The sequence below is a fragment of the Chaetodon auriga genome, chromosome 7, assembly GCF_051107435.1.
Source record: "Chaetodon auriga isolate fChaAug3 chromosome 7, fChaAug3.hap1, whole genome shotgun sequence".
Classification (NCBI taxonomy): Eukaryota; Metazoa; Chordata; class Actinopteri; order Chaetodontiformes; family Chaetodontidae; genus Chaetodon; species Chaetodon auriga.
In genome coordinates, this window is record NC_135080.1 from 18,659,043 (window position 1) to 18,684,016 (window position 24,974).

Consider the following 24,974-nt stretch of genomic DNA (forward strand, 5'->3'; position numbering starts at 1 on the left):
TTTTGTAGATGACTCTGATGACTCTAAATGTTGAATAAATGTTGGAAGTAATATTTATATTAAGCTACACATATTTTCTATTAACTAGTTGCTTATGGGCTCTCTGTTAGCCATTATAAAACACTCATTAATGCCATATTCTATATCTACTACAGCATAAACTAGTTATCTCTCAACAACCTCCTGATCAGTGTTTACTGACACTAAGTAAGGAAGTTATTGTACATGAATTTGAAAGACATGAAAGACATAATAAGACACTAGTTAATGATGAATATGTGCATCTGAACCATAACCATATCAAATAGCACATAATGTTTGTAGTATTTAAATAGTATAGCAACACTAGTGTGGTATAATAACAGTATAGCATATGAAGTATAATATATAGTACTATAACAGCACTAATAAATATCAGTGTTACATGGCATAGCATACTTATACTGTATGTGATACATGAATAAAAAAAAGTAACACCACACAAATATGAAATCTTTGTTCACATATATTTTATAACATTTTGAAGTACATTAAGTACATTTTAGAAATAGAAGCTACAGTTTATAAAACCTTTCCAGCAGAAATCATTGATGGGCCAGCATCAGCCTTTTTTCTCTAGCAGACAGGTCTATTTTCTGTATAAAAAAAGAATAAAAAACAAAAACAAAACAAATAATCGCTACATTATTTTGTCCTGCGCTACCTTTAAATTCCCATGAAAGCACCAGCTGTCTGCGTCTCCTGTCTTTTATAAAATATAAATTATTGAAAAATATTCAAATGTTTGTGAACTAAATACAATAAAAATGATCTCATAACAAAAATACAGAGACACTATAAAATATACAAAAAACAACATCCAAAACAAAAAAAAAGGTTTCCTTCTGAATCCATTCTGAGATATGCATATGCCACAAACTAATGGTGTGAATACACTTGTCCGACTAAGGTTCATTAATACATAAAACCTGCAGTAGATTGTTATCTGTGACACTGAACAACTGTATATTTTCCTGACAAAATAACTTTCAAAATATCAACATTTTAGATAACAGAATGTTTTCTTTAGCACATGAATCTTCTGAAGCCGACCATAGTAATATTATGACCTTGTGTGGGGAAAAAAAAAGGAAACTTTTTTCAGGGCACTGAAGACCATTACAATTATATTTAAAACTCTGTAAAGCTCTCTCTAACATAAAACACTGACATCAGAAAAGGAACCTGAACAAAACAAACAAAACAGTGTTTTTTGAAACCTTGACATCAACATGCACAAAAGACTGAAAGTACAGTGCAGCATTACTAATTAATTTGTTGAGTCATTTGTGTCGGATGGCAAGCACGGGTGAGGGTTTGTGAGTCAGTGCTTCATGATGGCGGACAAGCTTTTGCTAATCAATTAAACATTATGAACATATGCAGCGTCTCTTTGCTGCACTCAGTGGGAAACCCAGATCAGCAAAGGCGTTTCTCTTTGTCCTAAAGCCGTGTGCTTTCCAACACATTAACAAAAGATGAAAGAAGAATCAACACTTGCGAAGATGTTTGAGAATTCTGGTCCCTGTCTTCCAACATCGTGGATGATACCCGAAGCACCGTGGCCAAAGACCTCACATGGGTTTTGGTTATTATTCCTGCTTTGTCTCTTGCTTATTTGTGTAATCTGGGTCTCAATAAAGCATTATGAAATACAATCTGTACAAATAGACATCTCAAAAGCTATTTTCATCCATATGGGTAACATTCAGCCACTGTAAACAATAACATTACATTCTAAGATGATATTCCACTTTGGCATTTCCCATAAGGCCAGTGTACAGCCAGTGTTCCCACTGTTGGGAGGAAACTGCTGCCGATCTGCTCAAACGTAACCAGTGAACCTTGCGTGTCTTCTGAGCAAACGGCACAAATATGGGTGGAATCACACACGAGTTACTTACTATGGACTGAATATTATTTTGCTCATAGACGAGTAACACACACAGCTGAAAATGAAATACAAAATGCCTGCCAGTATTAAGTACACAACCCATGTAATGCAAACCTCCGAGCAGTGCCAGCTTGCATCATTTCTCTCAGACCTCACAAGTGATCATCACCTGCAGGATCCACGTATTCCTTTCAGTCACCTTCATCTATCCCATACAACTTCCAATATGCTCTAATCAACAATTTTCTATTGCCTGTCCCTTTTTCCTCCACTGTACCTTCACTCCATGCTGCATCCGCTTCCTTATACCCAAAATGCACTGCCTAACAAAAGAAAGGAAATCTGACATTCTTAGGATTTTGTAAAATCACCCCCTCAACTATTTCACTTGTGATTTTATTGTATAGACATACAGACAGACGGACGGACGGACGGACAAGACTATTCAAACACTTCTAAAGCAACACGAACATGGACAGTGAACTGACAAATGATGCATCTAATCTGCACATTAAACAACTCTTTTTACCAAAGACTCCTGAATTTCCCCACATAAGATTGTCTACAGTTTGCTAATACTGGTGGTATATGCAAAAATGCATAAGTTTCAGTCACAATATGTGTCTCTAACAAGGTGGCAAACATGTACGTAAAGGTGAAAGCGTCAGTTTCAAAAGCAACGGCTACTTTCAGTTGTCTGTCTATCAGACACTCTTGGTATGAGTAATCTCACCAGGTCCTCACGCCGTCCGACGCACAGGGCCGGCGTCTATAGTGTTGTCTGATAACGAATCGGCAAATTTCAGTTAAAGGCTCCTGGAGAACAGTATGGTTCAACTTGGCAGCTAACGTTTGGTTCCACTATGATACCTTCATTGACGACGACATAAAAAAAAATAGTATTTCCAATATATGCCTGGTGGGTTTTACATCGGGTGTTCTGAACATCGACAATACGCATAATACTGGCACAAGCATACGCTTCTCAAAAAAAATCAGAAACAACACTTTTTGGTCCGAGCTGAAAACTCTCTCTTTGCCAAAGAGAAATAATGAGCGTGTATGTAAATATGACATTATACCTTCCTTAGTTCAGCTTCTACATTTTGGCAACCGTTTTTTTTTTTTTCTCAGTGGGAACTTTCCACCCGCTATCTGTTTACCCCATCAACGAAATGAATCAGTTATAGTTTGCTCCTTTTCTCGGTTCTCTCAGACTGTCTGTCTTGGTCCTCTTGTCTCCCCGCTGTGCTACTTAGGCAGAACGGAAGCTGAACTCTATAGCGCTCCATCTGCCTTGAGCTGCTAAGTAACGCTCTCTCTCTCTCTTACACACACACACACACACACACACACACACACACACACACACCTCAAATGCAACAGGGTAAGAATACAGGCTTTTGGCTTGTGCCTTCATTTTAAAACGTGTTCTGAGAGACAGGAGCTCGAAGTTGACAAAGACCATAATTAGTCATCAAAAACATTTTGGTCCCCAAAAAAAAACGGTTTACTGACTCTATCAAACAGTTAAGACCACTTTATGAGCCACAGTGCATGCGGCTCCTTAACTTTTGTCTTCACTTCCTTCTTCTTCTATGCTTTCACTCGTCTGTATCGGGCTTTACGTCCAACATGGCGTGGAGCTCCTCCGGAGTGTACCCCAGCAGGCTTTTTAAGTCACAGACAAAGCGGTAGACGTAGCGTTTCCCTGATGTCTTGTGGATGATATTCTTGTCATAGTAGTAGCGTAGGCCACGGCTCAACTTCTCATAGTTCATCTTCGGCTTGTTTTTCCTCTTGCCCCACCTCCGAGCCACCTAAAACAGCACAGGGAATGAGTCTGTCAAGATGATTCATAGACACTTAGAAATATGTCTTGGATGTTTCGACATGGGCTCAGGAACACTTTGTGAAACTGTTGTCGGTGAATGCAGATGTCTGCATTCTGTATTTATTAAACTTTACACTGCGTCCCAACTTCTTGGGGACTGGGGTTGTACATAACAAATGAACTCAATTTCAAATCAAAGCCACCTTTTTTTTTAATCTTGTCATATCATCTGAGAATGCAATCATGCACATTTTGAAATAAAACACTACTCATGCAAAACCAGCAAAGCTGACCCTTCCCACAAGATTGATGGAGTCAAACAAGGCATGCAAATGTTTTTAACAAAGTCAGAAGACATCTTGTTCATCTGGCTAACTACTTAGGACCTCCCAGCACGCGTCCCAGCGACCAGCGGGGTCAAGACCTCTCACCTCATCTGGGTCAGACAGCTTGAACTCCCAGCCGTCGCCTGTCCAGCTGATGAAGGACTGGCAAGACTTGTCGGTCAGCAGCTCCAGAAGAAACTGCCACAGCTGGATGGGGCCGCTGCCTGCAGAACAGATGGGAGAGAAGGTGTGCATTTAAAAAAAAAATATTTACACTGAGAAGACACATTGTTGTTGATGTAACACTGCGTGGATTTAATTTAATAAGGGTGAGCTCACAGACACAAATTCTGTGGTCCTGTTATTATTACTATTATTAGTTCAATGTTCCTAAGTGCTGTATGTATATAGTAATACATTTCATCTATGGTATGCTGATGCTAAATGAAACCCAACAGTGCTGAAACACATATTTGGGAAGAGGAAGATTTCCTGTGTATGAGTAACACATAGCATAAAACTAAACAAAATCAATATATTGTCAATGCACTGCAATGATAAGAGATTGAAAATCCTTGAAAAGTGAAGGAAATACAATCCAGGTCAAAAGGAGGAACATTCAGGGTCTCTAGAGTATAGACTTCTGCTATGTATGGAAGTGTTAAATATGCATGCCAATTATTCACTTATGTCTGAAAAGGGACAAAGTAAACCTTCTAATCTGGGTCAGACTGAAGTACAGCAGTGGAACCAAATGTCCTCATACGTACAACAGTCCCATTCATCATGTATTCCCTTGTCTGCCAGTTGCCCTGTGCAATATGTGAATCCAGAGCCTGTGTCTCCATGAGTTCCATACTGATGAAATCACTAGTTTAAAATAAGAGGGGCTGCCTTCAGGCTTCAGCAACACATCTTAGGGACTTCAGTCCAGACTGTGTGTGTGTGTGTGTGTGGGGCAGAGTGGTTGCTAAGTCATCTGTAATGTTATAATGGATTGCATTTTTTCACAAATGAAGAGTAACACAATAACCTGTTAAAACTTTTTATATCTCGTGGAAAAAAAGGAGGGAAAGCAGAACAAAGACAACCCAAAAAGAAAAGGCAGGCCTTGTCTCTGAACTAGATTCACTGCAGTACACTTTGATCTTGTGGTTTTTTCGGCTCATACACTAACCCACCCACTTTTGAGGTTCGCATGTAGAAATCACACCTGCCTATGCAGCACACCGCCTCAGCAAAACTGAAGCTGAGCAAAAGTCACCCCTCTCGAGTGCCTCAGAAAACCAAATGTGCCCTTATACAACACAAACAAAAGCGTTCAAGGAAACAGACATGTGGGCTGAACACTGAAAATGCTGCTTGCAAGCCCTCTTTGCTCCTGCGAGGATTGGAGAAGGTGCATGACAACAGCCGCCACGACTTTGGAAAATAGGCAGCAGCACGACACTGGGTCTCTTTCAGACAGAAAGCTTTGACTCGCATTCCAAAGGTCTGCTACTGTAACTGCAAGCCCACATAAGGGTGATACAGTGCCCGTTTACCAGCCCCCTGTGCTTTCACACCAGAATGTAGGCGTCCCTTTGACAAAAAAAAAAAGAAAAAAAAAAGAAGTTTCCAAAAATACGTTACAAGTCTGCATGCACAATGGGCCTCATTGAAAAAGCATACAGTGTGGCTAGAGGGAGGGTGAGGTGGGGGCTCACATTCACAGCAGCCTTAAGTATCTGACCCATGGCACGTCAAATGAGTCTTCAGCATATGCATCTATAGCAAGACAGCTGGGGGGTGTCTGTGGCTGCAGCTGAGGGTTCATTTCTAGATTTTTAAAAAAGGTATTTGAATCATGATTCTCACGTTTGAAAAGGTAGAACCAGACAATATAATAATGTTTTAACTTGATAAATGACCGAAGCAGCGAGACACAGGAGAGAGAAAGCAAAGCATTATAATACAGGTTAAGAGTTCAGCGTGTTATAAGCCTGCCTGATGTTACTGGAGACAGAGGTGTGAATGGCAAATTGTCACAGGAAACGAGAGAGATGACAACTGGAGCTTCACTTATCTCTCTGCAGCCTTATCAGGCTCCCTGTCCTCGCTGCAAGTGTCACCTGTCACCACGTGACTGGGACAGGAAAGCCAAGCAGAGCAAGCTGTCATAAACATCGATCTGGAGTTTAACAAAAACCTGTGTCTTTATTTTGAGGTTTGATTTTATTTTTTGGGTTGAGGTTTCTCTCTCTCTCTCTCTCACTCGCTCGCTCTCCCTTTTTTCCTCTATTTCTTCATCCACCCACGCACATATGCACATGGGCACGCACACACACGCACACTCAGAGAAAGCTTCCCTCTCTGAAGGACTGCACTCAACCTTTACGCTGTGCCTAATAACAGCTAGGACCAGAGCAGGCTGCTTGCCACTTTTGCCTTTCAGGAAAATTGGGGTACTTCAGCATGATTTCTTTCTCCATCTTGCTGTTTTCCCATTGTGTAAAAGCTCAGAGGAAGTACATTCTCCTCACTGAGAATACATTACTATGCATTAGGCAGTAAACACTCACCAGGCTTTCACACACGAGCTGTTTGGAGTCTGTAACAACTATCCTGCCATAACAACTGAGACATGTCAGGCGACAAGATTGAAAAGACTGAGGCAGAATGCTGTGAGGGTATTTCCACAAGCTTAGGGCAAAGCAAATTTCATAAAAAAAAAGGTAGATGTTGTCATAGCTTGTTTAGAAAATCCTGCATTAAACTCAAATTTACGTTAATCTCAGAAGATTTCATCCAGAAAGTTAATCCTACCTAAATCTGACTGTATCGGTTTATGCATCGTATTTATTTTTATCCATTTATTTTTAGTTTCTCAAATGGGGTGCGGGCAGCAATACAGCCTCTAATGGGTACTAGAGGGGCTTTCAGACTGCCTTGACTCCTCGTCATTTGATTATATGTACATTACGACATCTTTCCAGTGTCATTACGAATGAATGACTCATTGTTGTACAAGCGGCTTTTGAACTAATAATCATACATGAGGCCAATTAAGATGTGCATACCAACTGCGGGGCAGTCTGCTGATATCTGATGTATGCATTGTGAATGATGTTGCGAATTTGCTTGGATTTCCCCTTTTCCAATGCTGCCAAACTTGCAGCCTTGTGACTCTATTTAAACACTGATGAAAAAGTCCCAAACATTTAAGCGTTAAGAGGCGATTCAGTGTCCACACTAGAGCTGTTCATCGCTTCTTACAATGCAGATTTTAAACAGCACTGTGTGTCATACAGACTCAACAGGAACTAAAACCCTCTTCTCATGACTGCAAAGGTTTAATATGTATTTTCTTCGGCAGCACATGATTTGGAAAGTATCATTTTCAGTGTGTTAATACAACATGTAACATTAAGAGGCAGTTTGTAGAATACAAGAATAGTTTCATTTGTTGTCGCAAGGTTCACATAATTATAGCTGCTGCCTTTATGGCTTCATGTTAACATGCATATTCTGGTGAGCTCTTAAAAGTAGTAACAGTGGGAGTTTTTTCATGCACCTTTTCGAGACCAAAAACCATAACAGGTGATAAAACAGTGCGTTTGCTTTAGAAGAGTATTCAGATATCTCCACATCTTACTTAACCTGGAGAACATATATAAACCAGCTCTTTAAGCATGCACGAGTACGAAGATGCCTCGTGAGATGAAGAGATAATTCTACTCTTGTGTTATGTGCAGGGGCAGGCATAAAGTCTATATTTCACCAGCGTTGCTAGGACGACCTGGAAAAATAGGTTGAGATGCGGGCTGCAGATAACAAGAAGTGAAGAGAAGTGAAGACACAACAAAAGAGTGCAAGAGAGAGAGAGAGAGAGAGAGAGAGAGAGAGAGAGAGAGAGAGAGAGAGAAAGAAGAAGAAGGTACGAGTGAAATCTATTCTGTTTCCTGTAATGTGCATGACTCGGGCTGTTGGGGTAAAAGGTGTTGATTTTTTTTTTTGTTTTTTTTCTTTTGGTCTAAAAGCAGTACATTAAGGCACCCCCACATCTGGGGCTTTTGCAGAGCATCAACAAGTTTGTTTACAGCTGCACTGAATTTTATTCCCTGTAGAACTGGTGGCAGGAACTACATTCTGCAGCTTTTGAGAATATTTAATCCAAAATACAAAAAAAAAAAAAAAAGAGCATGCAAATGCTAGTTTGCTTCTGGTTTTATATGCACAGTTGCATTCTGTGAAAAGGACTTGTTAAACTTTCAACTGAGCTTTTTCTTTTTTTTTTTGCTTATTGGTAAATCAATTCTGTAGTCACAAAAGTTTTTTCGTGATGTACAACAGCGAATGCCAACAAACAGGATCTTAAAGACTGATAGCATGCAGGCGTGAAAATGGTGTTTATATCAGGAATATCATAAACACCATTATCATTATTATCATTAGTATTAACTGTGTCTCTTACCATGTTTGAGCTCACTTGCATATATGTGGTTATTTATAATAATAATAGAATATATAAATAAACCACATAGTTCCACAGCATTCTTTAACTATTAAAGTTAATAATGCATGGATCCCTTTAAGCTGTACCAGCATCAAGGCCCTGGGACTGTGCATGCCGGCTAGCTTGCTGACACACCTAAATGGAACAGAGCTATGACGCAGGCATTGGTTACCCTGTGCTTTGCCTGCCATGACATTTTAAAAATGTCTGCCGTGAAAAAGGTCTATAAACTACGACCTCTAGACATCTTACCTGTGTATCCAGCCAGTGCCGCTGCTGGGATGACGGGTTTATCCTTGCTGAGGTCTGAGCGCTCCCTCACATAGTCTTTGAAAGTGCCCTTGGGCTTGTGGCCATGCAAGGCAGTGGGGTAATCTTCCGAGTCGAAGCTGTCGTATGAAGGTACCCGCTGAAGGCTGCTGAATGAAGACTGGCTGCTCCATGACTGGGTCAATCGGTCACAGCTCTCGAAGCTCTCAATGCTCTCAAAGGAGTCCTGGCCACCTAGCTTACCTGTGAGGGACGATCCAAGGGAAATGGCAAGAGAGAGAGAAATAAAGTTGTTACAAAAGGAGCAAATTTTAGCATATGACATTTTAAAAACTCTTAAATAAAGCCTGGATTTATTATATATACACTTATATACACTCATATTATGCATGACTGTCTGACTGATGGATGTGTAGCTACTTTTCACTGTGACGCTTCAATGCATGAATGTTAATTGCTATTGTAAGTTCTCTGTAGCATTTGATGGAGGAGCAATATTTCTATGAGTGACATACACAACACCTCAGTGGTAATTTATGTTCCTTTTCAATGAGCTATATTGTTTTGTACGGTGCTACGTCTCACTCCATTTCACACCTCATTTCCCTTTTCACAACCACCATTTGGATTTGATTTTAAATGGAAGACAATCACACAAATTGCCTTGCTATTTTTGACCTTGGGAAAGATAAGAGGAGTCTTTCAATGGTGAGTCATTATCAAGTGACAGATAATGCGGCACCTCGATTGATGCAGAAATCTTCAAGCGCTGAAATTGAAGCCACATGTGGATCTCAGTGGTGCTAGAAAATTCTTTCCCACGTTGGGAGAGCACAACGCTCAGAAGCTTGGTATGTGTCATGCATGGGGATTGGACCTCATACCTTACAGGCAAATGCTTAAAGCACTGGGAGGGAGGCTTGTATAGTGTACATGGCACATGCTATTCATTTATACAGCTGGGGATTTGTGAGAAGAAAATCCTGGCTTTATAGCTATAAATGTAAACCATGCTGCTAATTCCTCTGTAAACTATCACCGGGAGAGAAAACACGCTGGTGCATTCAGAAAAGCAAACAGTTTCTTGAGAAAGCCCCACGCTTGATAACTGAGGATGACACCTCTATCTCCTTACCCAGAAAGTTGAGCAGAGGAAAGGAAAAAAAAAATTCTTGAAGGTTACACCACTAGAGCTATTTTACATAAAGGACAGGCGGCGAGAGAACACGTTGTGGCTTTGGTTCGTGTATCACTCTGACAAAAACAATAGAGTTTTCTTTTTTTCCCCAACCCAGTCTAGAGTGTACGAGACGGGTATGCTTGAACCACAAACCAACCAGCGGGGCCTGCTTTTCTTCTAATACATGCACGCTGATGTGGCATGACAAGATTTTAGTAGCTTCAGCACAAACACACGCACACAAGACACCCACACAAACACTTCACATTCACATGCACTCACACACGCATGCACACACGGACACATTTATCAAACAAACTGTTGATTACAATAGAAATGCAGCACATTGTTCGCTGCAGTAATAAAGCTAGGCTCTGCTTACATCTCTACTATATGCCTCATATCTAGCGTGTGACCCCTCACCTCTGCTGAGGCGTCCCACGCACATGTTGTCAGGGGATACCACCTCCTGCTTGACAGAGAAGTAGTCCCCCTGTAGCGGGTTGAGGGGCGTGTCCCGGAGGATGACAGCAGGGTATTCACTCTCATACTTAAGCGTCAGCAATTCCTCTGAGCTGATGGGATGAAGTGTCTGGTAGGACTCTGTGATGAAGCCGGGCTCTGAGTATTCAGAAGGAGGGACACACTGAGCATGCTCAACACCGTAGCCTGGAGACACAAAAGGGAACCGAGTGTAGATAGAAAGCAGGCAAGGAAAGCGAGGGGCAAAGCAGAAGAGGAAGATCAATCTTTGGAGAGTGGAGTCATTATCTGTCTTGTGCTGAACTGCTTCCCATAGTGTGGGAATAGTTCATAACAAAACAGACCCCTGAATGCATAAGATGAATCTTGTAGATTTGAAGCAGAAATATTGATTGGACCTATAGCTCCAGGTTTTTTGCTGGGATCTATATCAGGTTTTTCTTAATCTTGTACAATGGGGAAAGGTCACTTAATCTTTTATTCACAACACTAAACGACTCCTTTAGCATTTCCATTCATATTTTAGGCACGTATCTTGTGCTATTACACAGAGCAACTGGCAACGAGAGGGACGAGTACTTACTGACAAAGTAGTCTGAGGTATAACGTGATTCCTGGAAGTTGGAGGTCAGTCCATTGATGGGGTAATGCTTTGTATCCTCTTCATGAAAAATAGATAGGGAATGAGTGTCAGTGACCTCGTCATTGATTTCATGTATCATGTTACTGCATCCAGCATTATCAAAAATTAATGACCTGAGCTAAATTGTGTCTTCCTGTTTGGCTCCTGTTACTAAAGCAAATGCCGACATTGTCTTAAATTGGTGCAAGCAGAGATATTACCCTCTGCGGTACATGTTTTTCTCACATACACACAGGAGATAAAAAGTTTCTAAGTCTCTGTCTTATAACCATCTTATAACTCACAAAAACGCCATGAACAAACAGAAAATCAGTATAATAACTTGTCTCCAGAACAATGTGGCCTTACCTTTCTGAAGCATCTCTAGATGTTCCCAAAGGATGTCACCCACAAAGTCAGGCGCTAAGTCCAGGAAGCGATCCTTCCCCATCGCACACAGGGTGGCTCCGTTCATACAGAACTTGTCAAAGTCAACATTCTTCAGACTGAACTCATTCACAGTCCACGTTAGCCACTCAGCCACATGGTTTTCTGTCCACTGTCTGGGATCTGAAAAGGATCATGATTGTTATTTTCACTGATTTACAAGGAGTATTTATGCAGTTTGTTTAAGTAACTTGACATGTATTCAGACAGAGGTGCACATACGTCACATACATTCATCTCAACCTTTGACTGCTGTGACAATTCAGATTAAAGTTATAGCACTACAACACTGCACCACACTCTGCATTATGCAGCCTTATCACTGTGCGAAAACTAATATCTTTTGTTATGCCGCCAACTATCAAACCGCCTCTGTGGTAAATATATCTACCCATAACAAGTCAATCAACAACAAATGAGGAGGCAGCGGTGGATGTAAACAGCAGCGGTAATGACAAGCCAAAACCATGGTTTGCAGATATAGTATGATTACATAGACACACACTGAGAGTCCTGCTGTTTCCACACAGCATGAAGAGGCTCTGTGGTCGGCCTCCATTTAGGAGGCTAAGTCATTATTTTACTGTCTGTCTCTGCGTCTACATTCTCTGGATGCTGCAGTCAGTCAGTCTGCCTGGAGTGAAATGTACAGTATGTAATGTGAGGGCACTGCTGGAATAACTGGGTGTCTCCTGGTTTTCAGGGAATCCTTCAAAGAGATGCCTTCACTGAGTGATCTAAAGCCGGCTATGATGTGAAGTGATCTAACGACTGTGCGTGCCTGGCATGTGACAAATCCAGGTGGTTTTGAGGGCTCATGCTTTACTGATAAGATTTCGTTTCCCGAATGAAAATGTTTAAGGTGTTATAAGAAGAGAAGCAGCTTACCTTTGGGAATACCCAGCCGCTGCTGTTCCTTTGTGAAGCCACTGAATGTGGCCTTCAGAGCCTGGGACATCATCTCTTTACTTCCTGGAGTTAGCAGGGGGACATCTCCACACTCCGGATCTGCCAAACACAAAATGCAAAGACCATTGATTATGATATTATTTTGAGTAATGTCAATATCTAATCCGATTGGGATTGCAATTAGTAATAGGCTAATATTATATTTTGCTTTAATTATTATTAACAATCCAAGCCACGACAATGCATTGTGTATTGTATTTCATGCTGATAACGCTTACTGAAAGAAAAATTGAACTGAGACAGGGAGAGGGCAGGAAAGACAGACTTGTAAATGTGGTTCAGTTAGATACCCACACAGGCACACACACATACACCCACATACCCACACACACAAACAAAATCAACACAGTTGTATTTGACCGTGATCAACAGCATGGCTCAACAATTACATCTTGTCTAGACAGACACCGTCTCCGTATCAGAGCCAATCCATCTAAACAAGAGCTGTCACACTGTCTAATCTAAAGTGCTTAAAAACTGAACGTGTGGACTACTTTTGCACAAAGATACACATGTTTCAGTAGGCTGAATAACAGAAAGTGGAAATTATTTTATGTCGTTTATAAACAGAATTTAGCGCATGCTGAGTTCAGGAAATGTCCTACAACTACTTTTTAACAATTGCCTCCAGTTTCTGGTATTTCAGACATTGTCTTGAGGTAAATCCCACTCATCTGGCACTCTGTATGAAAATGAACACAAGTTTATTTGTAAATACTACAAACACTAACCTCTCTCCTACCCGCACATTCTGGGTGGAAGAGCTGCGCCTGGTGCCCATCAGTGACACCATGACCCCTGCTAGCCCTCCTACCATGTTGCCCCGACACAGTGGGTCTACTGTCACCAGACCAAGCAAGGGGTCAAACATTCTGAGAGGTCAAGGGTCGAGAGATGAGGTGATGATGTCACCGTGGCTGCTGGCGGGTGGCTTGCAGAGTTGGGGGTGGGCTGTCTTGAGGGTCTCAGTCACACACTAGGGTTACTGTTCTCTGCTCACAGCCAGTGGGCACCCTGCTTGGAACAGAGCTCCCTTTGATGGCTTTAAACAGTGCCTGATGACTCGCACTCATCTAATTAGATTGACCAAGCTGCAGAAGTATGGCATGAGGGGGGAAAGCAAGGGCGATGACAAGGGGAGAAAGGGAAAGACCCCCGGGCCACTAACATTAGAACAGACTGCTAAAGACTAATCTGGCCAAAACTGAACAAATGACTTGTAAATAGCCACAAAACAGCTCTGTAGAGTTCTGATTAACTGACATGCCTTTATCACCCAATCTACAAAGCACCCATACTCATTTACACAACAAAGACAGACATGATCTGTTAGCGACTGCAGTATGGTCGAACGGTCTTGTCTAATCAACCTGGGTGGGGTAAAGTGCAAAGCTTCAACAGACCACAACAGGGCATCTAGGGGCTTCAGCAGGTTACCAAGGGTTCAATCGGGCCCTTTTTTTGGCAGCGTTTCTCATCCCTGTTGTCCGTCTCCATTGTTAATCGTTAAAAAAACAGATCACCAAAGGCTTGAAGGCAAAGTGGTGATGAAGATAAGTTGTGTCACTCCTCTCGCAGCAGCAACATTCGTCGAACCCAGATGTCCTGGCATCTCCTCCCGCTGGTGGTTTCATCTGCCAGCAGTGCACTGGGGCAACATACAGTTCATGCTTGTTTTTGCCACTCGCTGACGTCTCGACCTCGTCTGGAATGCACAGCAGCTGTCCCTACTTCGCCCATGTAACCAATGTCTGTCTGGCTGTTTGTAAAATTAGGTCTCCCGCTTTCTTTTTTCTGTCTTTGGCTCTTTTTTTTCCCTCTCTTTTCTCCCTCTAAAGAAAGAAACCCCACAACGGGCCCAAGACAGAGGACAGACAAGAGCTCTTCACTTCTTCATGTGATTCAATTAGGCCTGTAATAATATATTGCTCTCTGTTACACTGTGAACAAACAGAAACTTATTCATTCAAGTCAAGACAGAAGAGCTGAGAATAAACACTGTTTTACAGTCTCACATAAGACCTCAGTTAAACTATTGTCAGGCACAGCTCACACACCAAAATAAACTGTGCAGTTTCACAGTGAAAATAAGACCTGAGCGAGCTGTCTTTGTGTACAAGTTAACCCTGACAGCAAGATTGTGTGAGCCTCTGCTGAGCTCATTTTTCTTTTAAGCACCGTTGGTAGTACAAAAACGTGCATGTTGCAAACGGCTGCAAACTGAGATGAGACTGGGGCTCAGACAGTCTGTGCTTTGATGTGAAGGCGAGGGGCGAACTGCGGCAGTTTATTTAAGCTGGATCGAGTGGAGTTTGTCTGCACTTTCGAACCGTTTACGCCCCTCCCTCTCCATCGCTTTTATCAACCCAGCCCCAGCCTGTATTTGCCTACACAGACTTGAACCCACTTAAGCACTAAATCCTCCATCAAAGACACTCAACACCATCGTGCATGAGAACTACCATTAGACTCTCTGAAGAGAGAAATATGCGCACCATGATTATAGAGCAAATTAAAATGTGAACTGCAATTTGTGTGATTTCTTTTGTTTTTATTTTCAATGACTTGTTCCCCCCCTTTAAAATGAGCTTGAAGTGGCATTTTTGTTTGTTGTGTTGCAGCAATTTTGGACTGTTCAGTGACAAAGACAAATTGCACTTTCAACAAAGCATTTTGCTTTTTTATGTGTATCTTACACAATTAAATGTACGCAAATTGCTTTGTGGCATTTTTGTGAACTGATTTGAAATCTGAAAAATGTGAAGCAGAAGACACAGCAACCCTAAAAGGCAAATAAAAGACCTAAAAGTGCAATGATAATAGAGCAGTCTCCATGGTGAATGATCCATACGAAAGTTATCTGCAGCAGAGCTAATGTACAGTGCGCATCCATTAGTGAGAGAGACGAGCTTGGATCTAGACAATCTCTAGTAAATGATGAAGTCCTGATAGGATTTCAATGCCTGCGAGTCCCATTAGATACAGAATGGTCAGTATGTACTGAGAGTTAGAGCATCCACAAGTCATCACTTTCCACATTAGACGGTGTGGGTCTGTCCGCAAAATGAGTCCCATCCACTTAGCTCACGAAATGTGGGAGTGGGTGTAAATCACAGGCAACATTATGGTATTCGCATTTCACTAACAAGACTGAGAGTAAAAAGAGCGTCTGGGGTGAAAAGTAAGAAATGAAACCAATTTCTTCTAATGATGTAGAATGAATCATAAGTCAATCTATTCTGAGAATGACTGATAAAATGAGACTGACTGTCTGGATGTACAGTAAAAAGGTATTGATTAGCCACTCCCCTCTTACCATGAGATGAGTAATGGACAGGCTGCTGAGTGTGACAATGGTATTTTCCTCCAGGGATTCTCACTGACTGACTGTACACCCTCACTACCCTGCCCTTGTGACCAAGCCCCAGCCCAACCTTAGACGGCGGGTCTGTTAAACTGACACACATACAAGCGCATATCTATACACACACATGAACTAAATTAGCAGTCCTCTCCGCCTGTGCGCCAGAGCGTGGGCGTGAAATTGGGATTTTTGTGACTGGGGCCAAAGTCCATGGGGCTGGAACAGGCAGGGCTGGGCAGGGCAGGACAGGGCTGGGGAAGATAGCAAGGGAGCATCTCGGGTGGGTGAGCGGGTGGGGGGATGAGTCACCAGCCTGTAATATGAACCCATCACAGGACAAGAGAAGCGGGGAGTGGGCACAGCGGAGAAAACAAGACAGAAAGACGGAAGAATGAATGGGAGGTCTCATAAAGCTCCCTCTCTTCTCATTGTCTCTGGAGTGACATCACAGTGGGATCAGTGCCATCTCCCAGCCTCTGGCGGAGACTCAGTTCATTCACAAAAGCCTGGACTGCTGCCTCCACACAGAATGATGCAACGATACAAGCAGAGCAGGCAACCAGACCCAACAAATAAGGGACAATATGCTTTCTATCATGTCACAGAGCTAAAAATAGCCCTATAGAGTTTATCCAATGAGTGGGTGTGCGTTGCTGTGAGGAAAAAAGAGTCGACTGTGGTATAAGAAATGAGAAGACCATCTAAAAGGCTATTCAAAGCTGAGCTTTTGAGTGGTGAAATACGTTACGGTCAGATAGTCATTTATTTATATCGGTGTCAGAGTATGTTTTAATTCATGTCTCCCTCTCTATGGTGTTCTGTAGCTGAGTGTATGGTGGGCTTTTTTTTTTTTTCATCAGCACAAGAGTCAATTTCCTGTGGTTAAGTTGCCATTTCCTGTGGGAAGTGAGGTGACCTGTGGGTTCAGGTGAGGGTCAAACATTTTAGAACCACCACTAAGGCTTTGCACCTTTCCTGAATATCCCTGCATGCATACAGGTACATGTCAGCGGGGTCACGACATCCTGCAGGGAAAAAGAGAAGCGGTCTTGGCTAATTGCCAAGGGCTGATAATCGTGTCTTTAAGGCAGACCGGTCTACCCACAGCAGCCCAGTGGTGACAGTGGTATCTGAGAGAGCCTTTGATGGAGATCCATATCTGGACCCTTGGTCTCACGCGGGGTCATAAACCAGACTAACATGAAGGGGGTCCATTCAGTGCTACAGGGTGATAAAGTGGTAGCTGAGGGCTGTAGTGGAGCAAGAGGAGGAGGACGGGGTGGCAGTCTGGTTTTGAGAGGGCTGCTTGTTCAGACAGCCACTACGCTGTTTAGATTTCCATCTCAATGCCAAGGACCAAGAATAGATGTGTAGGCCTGGCTCAAGCTGATGTGAAGAAGCCAGACCAGGCCTAAACCCAAGCCTGCTGCAACAAAGGACAGTGCAAACCTAAAGAGATCCAATTCACAGTCCAGGACTGTCCCACTATCATGTGCTGAAACACTAGTTTTATTCTTAGGTCTTCACCACTGGATTCTGGCTGCCCTCTGGAAGCACAAGCCTGTGGTGGTGAACAGCAGCTGTGCGGGACGAGGCCACTACTGCTGACATCTGTCTTTGGCCATGTAACTAGAGTTGTCCAGGATCATCACCACCACAGACATACCGGCTACTGAAGCAGACTGTAAGTGAGACTAATACCCCATAGTTGCCTTGCTGTCTTTCTTTCTTCCACTCCCCCATCTCTGAAATCATATTAGCTTCTGATGTGAAAGTGCATTAACTCTACTGTTTATGCCTAAGTCTCAGCGCTTGATATGACATTACCTCTGAGCTTGAAATGATATGCGCCATCGCCAACAGACGCTAAACATATTTTTGCTAAAAGCTTGATGGAAAGTCTTTCCTTTCCAAAAGAACGAGGGAAACTGAGACAAGGCACTTTCAGCAGGATTTGGCTCTGTGTTGCTTACTTAACTGCCTACGAGCTTTGTTGCCCTGTGATCTTTAACAGTGTGAAATGTTCTGTTTTTCAGGCATGCCTCAGCTATTAGGAGGTTGAGCAACAGTACTGTACTTCTCACAACAGTCCATGGCACAAGCTTTACTTTGAGAAGGCAGACAAATCATTTTGGAAAAAGCTAAAGCCTGATGCGCACTCACGCACACAACTTGAAGGTTTTCTGTGACCTCCATATATGTTAAATATTTAGAATGAAAGCACCAGTTAGTCCAAAAGGATTTGACTGTCATGTTTTATCCATCAGTGGGAGACATAGTGGCAAGAAAAGGGAACTGACAAGCGAGCACTGCACTGGAGAGTGCAGGTGGTGCTAGCCAAGCTGCATCCACGCTCGCTGCCCTCCCAGGCTCCATCCCTGTTGTAAACAGACAGGGGATGCTCTGGGGGAACTGTTTAGGCGTTAAACCAAACACACGACATATCTGACAAACAGTTTACTCTCTGTGTTGCATTTTTTCCACAAAACACGGTGCCTGCCCCATTTTTAGTCCAAACTGATACATTCCACAACCAGGTCCCTGATAAAAGTGTGAATTTTGTGGGACAGCACGCAGCCACACACTCGCACACAGAGATGGGATAGGTCGCAGCTTCTTTTGTGCAATGTATACGACTGTAAGTGTTGTAGTGGCTGGGTCTAATTATACATCACTCATATATAAGAGCTTGTTGCTTGTTTGAAGGCAAGCTATGGGCGACAGATGGATACTTGATAAATAAATTCCCTCCAGACCGCAGTGTTTTCATGTTGCGTGCCTCACATTCCACCTCTGTTTTACAATCACTAATGTGCTTCTCACAGCTTTCTTGTTTTCCTCTAATGTGACCAAAAATGACTTGTGGTCCAAGTGGCAAAATGGTTTCAGCTCAAGATGATGAATTACCCTTCTATTTTAAGCTCAGAGTAGGCTCCACGGCTAATAGGAGCATAAAACATCAAACATCTGGCCACATCTCTCTTCCTTTATCTTATTTAAGATATGCGCATTATTTTTCATGATGATATAAAAGCTTGAAGCTTTGGCTGACTCGGCTGATTAGAAGATGTAAACCGTGATTTGATAACTGGAAAGTTACAACTCGGCGTTTTGCAATAAGAGATGGAGGTGATTTCCTAAACATGCGCATATTATTGCAGATGTGTAAACTCATGCTCACCACTTCTATCTATCTCCCTCTCTCTGTTTCTATTTCTCTCTCTTAGACACACACACTCACACACACACACGCAGATAGGCTGTGACTCATTCCATCAAAGAATGACTGGACTTCAGGGGATATCGTGCTGCTTCAATTGACAGTGTGACTGGTTATGATGAAAGCAATGACCATATCTTGTAAAATTCCTGCTCAATGACTCAGACTTTGTCATGGTTAGTTGTAACTATGCATAAAACAAACACATTTCAGGCAGCAAACAGAGCATCTCTAATGAGGATTTATCTGAAAATCACTTCATCAAAAGGTCATTTTTCACCAACATGATGGCACTCCTGAAAGTCAAGTTCTCATCATGTTCTGGACGTGTGGACAGCAGACGAGGTCAGCAAAGGCAACTCATGTCTGAGAAAAATAGATACAAGGCAGGTCAGAATAGGCAGACAAAGGAACCCCGCTGCTTTTACTCGTCTAGCTAAACTCCAGCGGCGGCCTAAAAACTTCCACTGAGTCCCATTCCCCAACCTCCTCCATGGCTGCCAGAACACACATGTGCCTCCCATTTCACTGCGCCGCTGAGGCCAAACTCATCATGAGCGCCACAGAGTCGCACCTACACAGCACAGCCAGCCACCCACGCAAGCACACCCATCTTTATCATTCTTTGCCTTGGCAGGCCGGTCAATCAATACAATTGTAACTGCTGTAGGTCTGATACACATGAAGTCTGTGGCTGTGCCCCATTTGTTCACCTGATTACAAAAGCAGCATGCAATGCGTGTTGACTCCACAAACAGGTGGTGTGCAGCAAACGCAGACAAAAGAGAAAACAAGCGAAGAAAATCTGGAACATACAGTGAACAAAAGGAGTGACATGGCCCTTTTGAGGACAGAACATCTGTGGTGGAAAAGACCCGCTGCCTTTCAGGATAGTGGACTGATTCTCAGAGCAGGCACGTTTCTAAACTAGCCCAGTTTCCATTCCATTATAAGAAACTCAGCTACTAAATGTGGAACCATAAAACCGAAACAGCAATGGAGCAAGCTGACAAAAAAAGTTACAAAGCGCTCAGGACGATGTTGAGATGAGTGGGCGGCTGTGGAGCCATTTTGGGGCAGTGTCAGGCCGGTTAGGGTTCACGGTCAGACTGGTAATGCATGGAGGGGAGAGGCCTGTGGTAGCAGAAGCCAGTAAGTGAGCCAAACAGACGCACAGTCGGATAGCCAGTGGCGTGTGGTGCAGCAGGCGTCTAGTGCCATGACTCAGGGATTACAAGCAAGGAATGACTGGGGATGGGACAAAGTGCACTCACCAGGAACTCACTATACACCACATCAAGGCGTCATGAGAGAAACTCATGTGGCCAACAGAAAGACACTGGAAACAGAGGAAGAAAGGGAAAGGAGGGGGAGGAACACAAGAGGAGGAATTATGTGTGTGGGTGGTGAATGATTGAAAAGAGTTGTATGTTATAAAAAAAGCTTGTCAATGCTTTATTTCCACTGCCAAGAACATGTTTTAATTTGTTTTGGTTGTTGGCTTTTTGTGGAATTTGAGTAAAGCAAGGCGCTGTTGAGGACTGAATGTATTTTGATCTCTCATCAGTTTTTCTAGCATAGCGAAGACTATTCACTACCAACATATCGACCACACCTTGGAAGGCCCCCCCCTCTCCCCACCATATGCTTACTATTTAGCAGACTGCTGTATCTGGTGCTAACACGCCTTACTTCATGACTAATCTTTATAAGCAAAGATTAAGGCGTGTAGTCACCAGGGAAGTGCCGTGATAGGACCATGCAGTATAATGGTTTTATGTTTATATGGGCAGCACAGCAGTTGACTGGCTGACGGAGCAATGAATGAAATGCTGACTGAATGGGGGATAACCCATTTGATGTAACACAGTGGCATCACTGAGCAGCTCGGGGAAGAAAAAAAAAAAAAGACAAGGTCATTGTGGAAACTCACAGACAGCTACTTCAAGAGTATATACCCAGTCTGTTGACAAGTCTGACCAACACAGAGAGGCCCATTGAGGAGGCTGGTATCTGTTGCCCTCTAGGCACAGACATGGCCTGGTCAGACATCTACTCAATGACATATGGGTGATGCCCTGAACACTGGACTGACTAATCAAATTTTTGGCCCATATCATCCCCAGTTTGACACATCAGATGGAAAATGGACTGGTTTGCTCAGTTTGGCCCGATTCATTGACAGACCACATCAAGAGGAGCCTGGATCACCCAAACAGTGTTTGCACAGCTGCCAGGCAGCCACGCACACTCAAACATTGGCATATATTACACTGTGCTACTGAAGGAGTGCTGACACAAACACACCGAAGCAAAAACCTGAAGCTTATGTAACACCTTCTATTCTAACACAAGCTACCCCTCTCTACACCACACCAACATGGGAGGCACCTCGGAAAAGAAAGTCAGCGAAGCCGTTCTAAGAGTCATTTGTGTGGCATGGCCTGTGTGTGCTTGTGTGTGCATACTGTATGTGGTCGGGCGTGGAGCGGGATGCCTTATAAGGGTTCTCAGCAGAAGCATCAGGCATGCCAGTTATAACAAACAAGAGCGTTTTGATCAGATAAAAGTGGGCCTCCCACTCACGCTCCTTCTATGCCTCCATGCATGCCACCCAGCAGGGCATGCTCACAAGCATTCCTGTCAGTCACTGAACCCTGACCCTAACGAACGGAGAAGGAAAGTAAAAGAGGGACGACTCACTCGGGTCTACAACAGACAACTCCATGTGCTGGAAATGACTGGCAACTCTGTTTACTTGGATAACCACAGAACAATGTCACTGGAGTACACTTTAAGACTTCACAAGGAACTTCAGCAACATCAGGCGCTTGTGCTTTCATGTCTGTAATTTCACAATCCAACACCTTCACCCTGAAGTCATGCCCTCCCCATCTTTAAAACCTGCCTCTGCAGGGCTGACAGTTTTGTTATGGTTACATGATGCTTTCGATAATAAGCTAGCATGATCTGTGTTGCACTGAAGTAACTGTGCTCCGTCAAGAATTGACTGCTATAGCTGAGCAGAGGAATGAAAGCTTTGCGGAACTTTAGATGCCTTGTTTGGGTGCACCTCTGACCCTGGCAGTGTGTGAGCACTTTAAAAGGAATTACCTCCGCTGGAGACAGGGAGGATAGGCCTTGGGTAAACTGACACTAGCTGCACTTCTGTCACAAGGAAAAACAAACAATATAGTAAGGTGGGTCGGAAGCCACTTGAGCCTGCTAGTGGGGGGATATATGTATGTACAGTATGTGGTTGCAGGTGTTGGGAGAAGGAAAGAAAAAAAAAAAAGACAGTATCTGCAGTTCTCACAATGCCGTGGCTCTTGCTTGTGAAAAGGCAAGCAGCCTTCTCCAGTGGGACGGCTGCAAATCAACAAATGCATTCTGGCTTTGTGTGCAGCACTTATCTCTTTCAGCAAGTTGTAAGCAAAGAGCCTGCCATGCTCCTTGACATGCCTGCAACACAGAACATCACTGTTTTGTCTCTTTAGGATCAGGAACAGCCTTGGACTTTGCACTTATCTCGTAAGCATGGGAATACCACGGAGAGAACAGAACAGTGTGTGTCTGTGTGTGTGTGTGTGTGTGTGTGTGTGTGTGTGTGTGAGAGAGAGAGAGAGTCATGGAGAAAAGATGTGTTTGTGTGAAGTTGCGAACTGCTCCTTGGCAGCCTCAGCTTGACCCAAATGCACCCAAGTGAGTGTAAGCAGGGGCGAGCATTGCAAAACCGTTTTGCAAGATAGCGCTACTCTTTGGCAATTTAACTGCAGCTGTCAGCACTTTTTATGTGAGTTCGTGAGATGTGTATGTGTGAATGTATGCTCTGCAGGTAGTGAAGAGAAGGTGGTTAATGTGGTGAGTCACAGCCCCATATTGGGTCAACACGAGCAATTAGTATCAAATTTCCATGATGCATCAATGCTGCTTGCTGCTGTACTAACACCACCTGAGCTGCAAAAGCACAAGGGGGATTAGTTCATGTAAAAAGCTGCTTAATGCAAATTATCCAAACATGCTGCCATGTGTAACACCACTCTGTGTAAAAGTGAGAAGTGAAACCACACAAAAGTTTAAAGCCAAACACAAACACAGCTCACAGTCGTGGGCTTCCCTGTACGTGCCCTGGACAACCCCTGGAGCAAGCCAAGTCTTCCAGGCAGCAGGGTCAGAGAGGCAAGCCTCAGCACTGCAGATTCATCACCTCAGCCTGCCTCTCCTTCCCTCTGGAAAGTCAGTTTCAACCACTGCGGAGGAGGGGGGGGTAGAGGAGACAGTGGGGCTGGTGGGGAGGGGAGTGATTAGGCACTACTGCCTGTCTCCCATGCCGGCTGGGCAGAGTGCCCTGGCTCTCCCAGTGTAGCACTGGATATCGGGTCAGAGATGGGCGCTTAGATAGAAGAGACAGGAGATGGAGATAGATCCCCAGTGAGACCAAAGCAGGATGAAACAGAGGAGTATCACTTGTACATCAGAGCTACAAAGCATATATCAAGAGCCAATTTGAGCAGCACAAGTCAAAAACAAAAATGAACTTAAAGGAGGCTGCATGTAAAAAGCAAATCAGGGAAAAAAAAAAAATAACATGATTACTTTAAAACATGCAGTGTGTCTGAAAGTGTGTCAGCAGCTTGAAAGCATATCAAAACACTGGAAATGTCACAACAATGTCTGGATGAATTCAACCTTTTTTGTTCATGTGACCATTTATTTTGACTACAGCACGTCTACTTTTGTGATCAATGTCGACAATTGCAAGAACTTTTTCACTGTAGCCCTCGTTTCACAAACATCACAATGTGAATTATATATATATATATAAGGCACACCAGTCGGGGCCTGATTCATTCAGTCAAAATAAGTAACACACACTGGCTCTATAGGCTATTGCATGACTGTAGAGCCTCCGGCGTGACTGCATTTCTCTCAAGTATTGCGTGCTGTCCAATATTGAGCAACCGACAGCGTCTTCAAACTGAAACACGTTCAGAACGTTATGTCCCTCTCAGCGCATCTACTGTAATACCGAGAACGATCACGCAAATCCACGCAATGAGCCATCTGGTTACGTTACAAGGAAACATTACGGAGTACTGTTAGTCTCGTGTTAGCTGTCACAGAAGAGTTGTCTTACTCACCATCCGTTTTTTCAGTCTTTATGATTGTTAACGTCGGTTTCATATCGACAGCTGCCGTCATGACCATCAGATCAGTGGGACTTAACACCGCCGCGTCCCTCTTTTATTCTAACAGTTCCAAATAAAACTCAATGTAAGGGGAAAATCTTCTCCTCCTGTGGAGCCCCGGTTAATTCTAGTGGCCGGCTTGGTTTTAAGCTCTCCTCTCGTTCTACAAAAATTAAAAAAAAAACAAAAAGGAAAAAAAAAAGAAAAACACAATTTCAGTTTATTTTAGCCCTAACTTATCTTTCCCTCTCCGGTACATGTACACACTCCCTCTTTTCCTCGTTCTTTCTTACTCTCTCTCTCACACACTCACTCCTTCCTCTCTGTCTCTGGCTATGGGCGTTGCATTGCTCAGAGCCGGGGAGCGACGACAGCTGAAGGGGGCGGTGTTTGGGGCTGACTTGCCAGTTGATTCACAATTCAATTATAATGCCCCCCCCCCAGCAGACACACTCATATACACTCACAGTCACACACACGCTACTCCGACCCCCCCCCCCCCCCCCCATGTCTCTGAGAACCCACTTGTACCAAGACCCCTTCGCGTCATGAGACACAGTTAGGACTCTACACGTTTCCAGGGATGGGGAACACTCTGGAGATGTTCGAGCTGCTGAGGAGCCTGAGGGAGGACTGAAACCT

General features: G+C 43.3%; 1 protein-coding gene across 2 annotated transcripts; it reads right to left on the minus strand.

Annotated features, from left to right (window-relative positions):
- Positions 1–487: 487 nt before the first annotated feature.
- Positions 488–24,669, minus strand: ets1 (v-ets avian erythroblastosis virus E26 oncogene homolog 1). Of its 2 annotated transcripts, none has more exons than XM_076735609.1 (8): positions 24,285–24,669; positions 12,479–12,598; positions 11,513–11,713; positions 11,105–11,182; positions 10,462–10,707; positions 8,841–9,101; positions 4,199–4,317; positions 488–3,753 (listed from the first exon to the last, which is right to left on the minus strand). In XM_076735609.1, the coding sequence occupies exons 1-8, from the start codon at positions 24,349–24,351 to the stop codon at positions 3,538–3,540; spliced, it is 1,308 nt and encodes a 435-aa protein (XP_076591724.1). In that variant the 5' UTR covers positions 24,352–24,669; the 3' UTR covers positions 488–3,537. The 2 variants fall into 2 exon arrangements, with proteins under 2 accessions (XP_076591724.1, XP_076591725.1); XM_076735610.1 differs by having other exon boundaries at positions 489–3,753; positions 10,462–10,659; positions 24,285–24,646.
- Between the last annotated feature and the right edge of the window lie 305 nt (positions 24,670–24,974).

Excerpts from the sequence above, each read along its gene's own strand:
- ets1 (XM_076735609.1), bottom strand. The coding sequence starts at position 24,351 with ATGGTCATGACGGCAGCTGTCGATATGAAACCGACGTTAACAATCATA. Across the intron at positions 10,708-11,104 it reads TACCTCAGACTACTTTGTCA|GCTACGGTGTTGAGCATGCT; the intron begins GTAAGTACTCGT and ends TTGTGTCTCCAG. Across the intron at positions 4,318-8,840 it reads GGCACTGGCTGGATACACAG|GCAGCGGCCCCATCCAGCTG; the intron begins GTAAGATGTCTA and ends TCTGTTCTGCAG.